The sequence below is a fragment of the Hypomesus nipponensis genome, chromosome 22 (genome assembly GCF_054491055.1).
Source record: "Hypomesus nipponensis isolate SF chromosome 22, ASM5449105v1, whole genome shotgun sequence".
Classification (NCBI taxonomy): domain Eukaryota; kingdom Metazoa; phylum Chordata; class Actinopteri; order Osmeriformes; family Osmeridae; genus Hypomesus; species Hypomesus nipponensis.
This window is the reverse complement of record NC_140382.1, coordinates 13,605,812-13,615,000: the sequence shown is the minus strand read 5'-3', so window position 1 is coordinate 13,615,000 and position 9,189 is coordinate 13,605,812. Positions and strand designations below refer to the sequence as shown.

Here is a 9,189-nt window from a genome sequence, read left to right as displayed (position 1 = left end):
TCAGAGTCCTTCTGCTTTTATGCCAGGTCAGCAAGTTTGAAAGTGCAAATAACACACACATTCACACACACAGATCGCATGTCTGTACTGGAGCTCTGCAGAGTGATTAAACCCCCTAGAATAGTGTGTTTATGTGTTTGTACATCTTAGTGTTAGTGAGAGTGCCCTTCTGACGCCTACCTGTGACCTGTTAACACTGGTTCTCTGTGTGTGTGTGTGTGTTAGTCCTCAAAAGGAGTGGGTGTGACTAGGATGACGTGGGCTGGTGCTCTCTCTCTCTCTCTCTCTCTCTTTCTCTCTTTCTCTCTTTCTCTCTCTCTCTCTCTCTTTCTCTCTGAACGGGGTTCATCAGGTATATCTTGGTGGGGCACACGGTAGGGACACAGGTATGGTCTGTAGGACTTTGTTGAGTCATTCCAGTGAGGACGGACACACACACACACACCTGATTAAAGACGTTTGATTAAATTGACTCATTTCACAGTCCGATGGCTAAGACCTGTGAAAAAAAAAATATGGTGGAGGGTGTGTATGTTCGTGTACTTGGGTGTGCACCTAGCAGTCTGGTTGGTCATTTCCTGCACATTATTAGCATAGCTGTCCACTGCAGTCAGGACAGAAAAGAGAGGTGGGAGAGGGCGGGTGGGAGGGGAAGTGAAGGAATAAGGGAGGCGGTAGAGTGTGTGTGTGTGTGTGTGTTGGGAGGGGGGGAATGTGGGTAGGGGGGACAGTGCACAAAGCGCCAGAGCACAAGGTTGCTATAACAACAGCACCTTGGTGGTTCTCTGTCTGACTGTCTGCCTCTCTCTCTCTTTCTCTCTCTTTCTCTCTCTCTCTCTCTCTCTCTCTCTCTTTCTCTCTCTTTCTCTCTCTCTCTCTCTCTCTCTCTCTCTCTCTCTCTCTCTCTCTCTCTCTCTCTCTCTCTCTCTCTCTCTCTCTCTCTCTCTCTCTCTCTCTCTCTCTTTCTCTCTCTCTCTCTTTCTCTCTCTCTCTCTCTCTCTCTCTCTCTCTCTCTCTCTCTCTCTCTCTCTCTCTCTCTCTCTCTCTCTCTCTCTCTCTTTCTCTCTCTCTCTCTCTCTCTCTCTCTCTCTCTCTCTCTCTCTCTGTGTTCAAAGCAGCTCCTTCACTCAGACGAAAGAGACCATCTGTCTGAATAACAGATTCTCTCCTCCTTCGATATTTGTTCTTCCTCTCTTTCAATCTGCCTTCATCCCTTCGTTCTCTCTCTCTCTCGTTTTCTCTCATTTTCTCTGTCTCTCTCTCTCTCTCTCTCTCTCTCTCTCTCTCTCTCTCTGTCTCTGTCTCTGTCTCTGTCTCTCTCTCTGTCTCTCTCTCTGTCTCTGTCTCTGTCTCTCTCTCTGTTTCGCTCTCTCTCTCCCCTCCCTCCTGGGTTCTGAGAGCAGATAAAGGAGCAGTTGTTTTATGTTGCTGTCTGAACGTAGAGAGCAAGACAACAAGCGCTGCTCTCCTTCTCTCTGGCTCCGGCTCCTCTGTCCCCCGTGCCCCCCCCCCCCCTCCATCACATCTTGCTTCACCTAACTGTATCGGATTTGCAAGGACATTTTAGCGAAATTTTAAGTTGGCTTTTAAAGGGAAACGAGTCCCCAATGCATCCCCATATACATTCACACTCATACACAGTAGTGTACAAGCAGATCTGCAGGTGGCATGTTTGCGTTGTGTGTGGACACTGAGACACCGCAACAAGCTGCCCACCAATGGACCTGTTAACCGCTCATTAGTGTGTGTGTTCTCTCCTTGATGGTCGTCTGCTGGGTGAAGCAGCTTAAGGGTTGTAGATACACACCCAGTGGAGACTCAACAGAATGCCTATCATGCCATAGTGCCCATTCCCCCGACTGTCAGTCATTCAAGCTGCCTGACAGGCTCATAAACATGCACATACGTAGAGAGAGAGACACACACAAGCCTGAACATGAACAAGTACACATCTTACGCACTTCAGTGCTCCTTTCACACATGTCTCTGTCTGTGTGTGTATGGGTTTAGCTCAGGGTCAGAATACAATCTGAATATTTGTCTGAATAACAAAGAGCGAGTGTGTGTGCATGCATGCGTGTGTGTTTCAAGGCTGTTAAGTATCTCACAAGTGCTGAGAAGCGTAGCTGGCACTTTAAAACAAGCCTGGCACTGGCTTCTCGCAACTGCAGGGGTGTATCTCAAATAGCGAGACCGTTTTTGAAAAAGCCCATTCCAGTTATTTACTGTAAGTCATGAACGAGACCCGGGTGTGTGTGTGTTGGAGGGGTGGCAAATTACTCTACTCCAAAGCATGTGTGTGCGTCAGAGCGCATGCAGGTACGAAGATTCAGATTCTACCCACCCAGGATCTGCTGGTTCCACTCCACCAGCTAATTATGGTAATGAGAGAGGGAGCGTTCAAGACTATAGCACACTCCTCTGATCTCTCTGTTCTCCGTTCCCGAACCGCTGTAAACGAGCCTGCTGTGATTGCTAATGGTGGGTTAGCTCAGGCTCTCTTTCCCTCCCCCTGTCTGTCTTTCTTCCTCTCCTCTCTCCCTCTCTTTCTCCCTCTCTCTCTTTCTCTCTCGGCCATTCCGTCCCTTTGTGTAGAACAGCCACTCGGATGGATCAAAGCATGCATAGGTTACACTGCCATCCTGCTTGGCTATTGGAGTAACTTGAGAATCTGCTGTTGTTCATAGTATGATGTTAGGGCCTGCAGTTAGAATGTAAGACCAGAAATACCAGTGTTGTCCTTCTGCTCTGGATCCCAGTGGGCATTACATAACACAGGATACCTTTCGTAATAAACAGGTTACCCTCGGCTCTGACAGCTTCCTGTTTCCTGTCTTCCTCACAGCTCCAGGAGACAGTGAAGAGAAAGCTAGACAGTGCCCGCTCACCCCTCAATGGCGACCAAAACGGCATCTGCGACGGGAGCTACTCACCGACCACCAAGCGGCTACGGAAGGAAGGTTCCGGTCCTGGTGGGCTGGATTTGCTGGCGGGCATGCCCAACAATGTGCCCCCCATCTCCCCTCTCCACCAGATGGACATCAAGCCCCTACTGGGCGTCAACGCGGGCGGAAACGGGGGCAACAACAACAACAGCAGCGGCAACAACGGTAACCCTGGCAACGTTAACCACGGCAACCACATCGCGGGTCGCCAGGACGACCTGGGGAAGAACGGCGGCCTCCCGGACATCAAGCTGAACGGGTCGCTGGATCTGGAGGACGGGTTCGGACTCCTCAAGGACCTCAAACAGGAGCCGCTGGATGACGGGGGCGGGATCGAGTCCTCCGACACCTCGCTGTCCAATCAGAACAAGCTGTTCTCCGACATCAACCTGAATGACCAGGAGTGGCAGGAGCTGATCGACGAGCTGGCCAATACCGTGCCGGAGGACGACATGCACGACCTCTTCAACGAGGACTTTGAGGAGAAGAAGGAGGCGGAGTTCACGCGGCCCGCCACTCAAACGCCGGGGCCGCAGGACCCGCCCCCGGCCACGGCCGCCCACCCCCCTCCTCAAGGAGCACCGCAGGCCCCCATGGGTTCTCCACAGGTGAGACTGAGCTGTCGCCTCACTGAAACAGTGCATGGGGGTTGTAGTTTTTAGGAGACGTTCACAGTATGTTGTGGTAGTCACGGTTCAGGTTTGACAGGTTTACATGTGGGAAATCTCAGTTGGTGCAGAGGTGTAACTGTTCTGTATTGAAGTTAATCAGGCACTATGATCACCATGTGCGTTCTCTCCTCAGGTCCGCCCCTCGTCCTCAGGGCCTCAGTTTGCCACCGCCGCCAACGGAACGCCGCCTCAGCAGCCATTGCAGCAGTCGCCCGCGGTCGCCATGGCATCTGGCTCCCCGCTGCCTAACTGTGTAGCTCGCTCTCCTCAAACCCCCACCCAGGCCCAGACGCAAGCAGGACCCAGACCTGGGAACGGATTTATGATGAACCCAGGCCCTGGGGTGGGCCAGGCAGGCACGGGTCCCGGTGGTGCAGGGGTGGTGCCTGCAGGTCAGCCAGGCGGAGGTGGACCGGGACCCGTGACCCCTGACCTGTCGCCAGCAGAGCAGTTGAAGGCGATGGCGGCGCAGCAACGTGCTAAGCTCATGCAGCAGAAACAGCAGCAGCAAGCGGCGAACTGGTCCCCTGCTGGCGCGCCAACCAGCCCCTACGCCTCGGGTCCCTTCAATCAGGACAAACCCAACAGCCCCATGATGTACCCACCGCAAGCCTTTAACACTGGGCCTCAGGGCCCCCTGGTGGCAGGGATGACCACCAACAATGGACCCAAAGCCCCCATGAACAACTACCTCCCTCAGTCCCACAGCCACATGGGCATGATGAGCCAGCAGCAGCAGCAGCAGCAGCAACAACAGCAGCAGCAGCAGCAACAGCCAAACAACATGGCCCAGAACGCCCTCAGCAAACAGCAACAGGCGGCCATGTTGTCGTATAGCAACACTAAACCGCTCAGTCATTTCACCATGGACCACATGGGCCAGAGAATGACTCCGCCCATTGCCAACCAGGTGAAAAACCCCATGATGCCTCCCTACATGCAGACGGGGAACGGCGGTGGAGGGGGCGTGCAAGGGGCAGTGCCGGGTCAGACGCAAGGGCCAATCCCAGGACAGACTGCCCACCTGAGCGAGGAGCAGAAGCGGATGCTGCTGATGAAGCAGAAAGTGCTGAACCAGAGCATGCCCTATGGCGCCATGCAACCTCATGCACAGGTAAGATGCCATTTTGGATCCGGGCGCCATTTTGGATATGTCGTTTCGCAGTTTGTGGTCTGTGTGGCACTTTTCCACTGTATTGATGGGAGGGACGGCCCCAATGTGGTTGTACTTTCACTTACAACAGAACTATTCATCTTGATGTAGCTGCTCACCAGCTGCTGCTGTGACAGTGAAAAGAAATCTTGCTGCCACCTGCTAAGATTTGGCCATTATATGAGCTGATCCCAGGCAGTATATCAGGCAGGATAGATATTTGGATGTGAAAAATTCAACAGCTCGAAGATAACCGATGGTCATAAACCTCTCTGACTGGCTTTCAATATGTCTGGGGAGGACCTTGTTTCGCTTTTCAAACGCCTCCCCCGGATGTTCAGCCAGGGTAAAATGGCGGTGGGTGCACCAGAAACAAGGTAGTGCGTCGGGAGGGAATAGTAAACAAATATCCTGTCTTGTGTATTGAGGCCTCTTGCGACAGCAAGTTCAGCAACCTTCCTCCCCACAACACACACACATTGGCCACAGACGCTTCTACCAAGCGCTTACGTCCCTTAACACGCTAACACTAGGCTTAAATGCCCCCCCCCCCCCCCCATCCATCACAGTTGACTGATGGCTCATATTGAACCTCCCGTGTCATAATTAGCTTACCTCAGGCGTTGTGTTTTGCTAGCCTAGCGACCGGCCAACTGCTCTGTCGCTCACTCTATCAACCGCGACTTGACAATACTACAATGCGGGTCAGTCTACCCCAACCACTTTGTATGGTGCTAACTGCCCATTAATGAAAAGAGGGTAGATGTAGGGATTGCGAATGCTAACCACTTGACGCTAGCCATGTCCATAAGGTCATACGGTTTACATCATGTTTGTGCTAAGCTAAAGGGCTTTTGTTCCTCTGAGGTGGTTTATTATTGGACAGTGTGAGGGGGTACAGATTAATGTGCTACTGGCCCTTTAAGAGGAGGGGATAAACCCATTAGCTCATGACCGGTGAATTACTGTCATTAGAGACTGTGTGTGTCTGTGTGTGCTTACGTGCGTGCGTGTTTCACACTACCCTCCCCTCTCCCTTTTGAGACGGCCTACTCTCCAGGTCTCCTTCTCTCTGCCTCTCACCAGCTCATGATATGCATACAGTGGAGCCCCCCCCCCCTTTCACCCCCTCCCTCCCTCCCTCTCCCTTCTCGCCTGCTCCTTTGCTCCCCTCTCTCCTTCCTCTCCTCCCCTCACCCAGAGACACCCAGCACCAATAAAGGAGCAGATTTATTAAAATGGGGCCTTTGCGGCGGCTGCCTGAAGAAAGAAGAAGAGGGGGAGAAGGGAAGGGGGGGTTTGTAGAGCCAGAGGGAGGAAAAGAGAGAGAGAGAGAGGGGTAGAGAGAGACAAAGAGCGAGGGAGGGGTTGAGGCAGAGGGAGGAAAAGAGAGGGCGAGTGGGTCTAGGCGGAGGAAGGGAGGGAGATTTATATGAGAGAGCGAAGAAGAAGAAGAGAATGGAGTGGAGGGAGCGGAAAGAGAGGATACAGTGTGTGGAGAAAGAGACGAGAGAGAGAGAGAGAGAGAGAGATTTATGAGCGAGGGAAGCAGGAGAATTTCTTAAAGTAAGGAATATAACTGAAGAGAAAGAGAGGGAAAAGTATAGGATGAGAAAGAAAGCCTAGGGAAAGCCAAATGAAAAGGTGCAAAGGTAACAGAACGACAGAAGCAACTCTCCACGCTCTCTCTGCTATGTCATCATCTCTCTCATTTAAAATCAACGTGTCTCATTCGTTTTGGTTTTATTCGTAGAAATTGGTTTTATTCGTGTGTGTTTAATGGACCCATGAGCCACAAACTGGAGCAGTCCGGTATTTTCCATGTCTGGTCAGAGGATGTTAAAGAGCAAGGGTCCAGACAACTCACTGTCTGTCAGGCCCATTGATTGTTACACATGCTCATCAGGCCTTCATAGAACACTGTGTGTGCTGAGGAGGGGGTGGATATTAGGATTATTTATTTTCAACAGCCATCACGTGTGTGTGTGTGTGTGTGTATACGTACATATGTGTTGTCTCACAGGTGGCTGGGAGAGTCTTTTCCCTGTGTGTAGGCTAATCCAGTTAGCAGCTGCTTAGAGAAACTTCAGGCGCGCTCCTCAAAAGCTCGTTAGTCAAGCTTTAATTGTCGTCGGCTCCCTCGCTTTGCATATCGCCATGACACTAATTTATGCTCGTCGTCGCGGTTACTGTCGCTGTGGCTGACTCTTTGAAAGCAGGATGGGGGCGCAGAGAGCGGGTGTGGAGAATGTGTGCGAGGGTGAGCAAGTGTACGTGTGTGTTCAGCTGTGTGAAGCTAACAGTGCGGGGGCGGGTCCCCTGGGTGATCTGAGTGATGATTGGTGGAGAGGAGATTGACGGGTGTGGAGATCAGCCTCTCAGAGGAGGGCTGGCGTCATCCTAATAAATTGGGACTGCTTGTTTCCTGGCGTGTGTGTTTAGGCTTTAAAGGCGGGTGTGTTTGATGATAGTATTAGATGTTTGTTTAGTTCTCATTTGGCGCATGGTAGGTGGGTCAAACGTGTGTGTGCGTGCGTGTTTGTGTGCAACTTGGTGATTGAAGAATGGCCGCTCGCCTCTGCTAGCGATAATAGCCTTGTGAGTCACGACACCGCACGCATGCACACATCAAACACACAGAAGCGCGGCGCTACTGGTAACCCGCTGGTGTACAAGCATCCCCTTCCTCTTCCCTCCGTATCGCCTCTTTCCGGTGATGAGGTCTGCTTCACCCATCAGCTTCTCTCCTCTCCAATGTTTCCCCCGTCGTCCCTCGCTTCCACAGTCCACCTCCCTCTGACCTCCCTCGCAAGGTCTCCAGAGTGGAGGGAGTTAAACAACCCCTCCCCTTGACACACACACACACACACACACACACAGGGGTGCCTCACACATGCAGCCACACACGCGCCGCCTTCACTAGAGAGCGAGAGAAAAGGAGGGAGGGGGTGAAGGAAGGAGAGAGACAGGAAAGAGAGAGATCACCCCATCGTTGTGTTGCCCCCCTCCCCCCAACTCTCTTTATCCGCGGAAGCAGGAGATATTGCTTTCCCTCCCCCCTCCTCTCACACGCTCTGCTCTCTTGATATTCCCTCCATCTCTCTCTCTCTCTCTCTCTCTCTCTCTCTCTCTCTCTCTCTCTCTCTCTCTGTCTCTGTCTCTGTCTCTGTCTCTGTCTCTCTCTCTCTCTCTCTCTCTCTCTGTCTCTCTCTCTCTCTCTCTCTCTCTCTCTCTCTCTCTCTCTCTCTCTCTCTCTCTCTCTCTCTCTCTCTGGCACACGTGTCAGGGCTTGAGCTGAGCTGCTCTCAGATCCTGTTGAGAGACTCTGAGGAGAGCGAGGGAGGGAGGGATGGAGTGTGTGTGTGTGGAGGGGGGGGGCAAAAGAAGGCTGCTCTCTGTCGTGTTCTCTTCTGCGCGGCTCCATGCCAACAGTGACACCTGACAAACGGCTCCCCTTCTCCATCCTCCATTTCTCCTCCCCTCTCCCCCCCCCCCTCCGTCCGTGTGTGTCTTCCTCTCCTTACCTTCCGACTTTTCCTCTAGTAGGTCCTGTTCCGCACACGCCTCTCCCCTCCTCTTCTCTCCTGTCTGCTGTTCTTTTCTTCCCTCTCCACCTCTCCTCGTCTACCCTCTCAGCCCCTCCATCCTCCTCTCCTGGCGTTTTCATCCTCTTCATCTTCTCGCTCTGTTCCTCCCCCGTTTTCGTCCTCGGCTCGCCATCTCCTCCTCTCCTCTTCCCCTCTCCTCCCTCACTTCCCCCTCTCCCTCGACTCTCTGTTTTACCAATCTCCCTCCCCTGTGCTTACTGCTAGCTGTTAGTGGTTAGCTCCACTCCGCTAAACCAGATCGATTGTCTCTGTGTACGCGTGTTTTCCTTGGTGTGTGTGCGCGTGCGAGCGTGTGTGTGTCGCACAGTGTCTGCGCAGGCAGCAGTGGGAGGGAAAACGACTCCCGTGTCCCCCCCCCCCCCCCCCACCCGCTCGACTCCCCCCACCAAAGCTGTTTGGTTCGCTCCAACGGTAGAGAGCAAACACAGTGAGACAGACCATCTACAGCCATTCGACACACCCCAGGGGTGTGAATACAGGGCTGGTGAGAGAAATATCTATACTGAACACCAACAGCATACTGTATGAAATCTGAATATGATGTTGTATCAATGGCTTGTATCAATCATTTTGGATTATCGACCACCCCAGAACAGTAGGAATGGGGACGGAGGCAAGGTGTGAAGGAGAGCGAAAGAAAGAGAGATTTCTCTTTCTTCCTACATGACTTGCCATGCTCTCCCTGTGAGAGAGCAGCCATGACATCCCGTGTCTCTGATGGCTAACAAGAGTGTGTGTGTGTGTGTGTGTGTGTGTATGCATGCGTGCGTTTAATTTAGCGTACACAGTTTGTACGTGCATGGGTAAATTGT

General features: G+C 52.5%; 1 protein-coding gene across 1 annotated transcript in view; it reads left to right on the top strand.

Moving 5' to 3' along the window:
- Positions 1 to 9,189, top strand: part of maml3 (mastermind-like transcriptional coactivator 3) — a 58,608-nt gene that overhangs the window by 22,601 nt on the left and 26,818 nt on the right. Inside the window, exons 2-3 of the mRNA XM_084687156.1 lie at positions 2,846 to 3,553; positions 3,750 to 4,730. Of these exons, the coding sequence (XP_084543282.1) occupies positions 2,846 to 3,553; positions 3,750 to 4,730 (1,689 nt within the window). The remainder of the gene's footprint in view (positions 1 to 2,845; positions 3,554 to 3,749; positions 4,731 to 9,189) is intronic.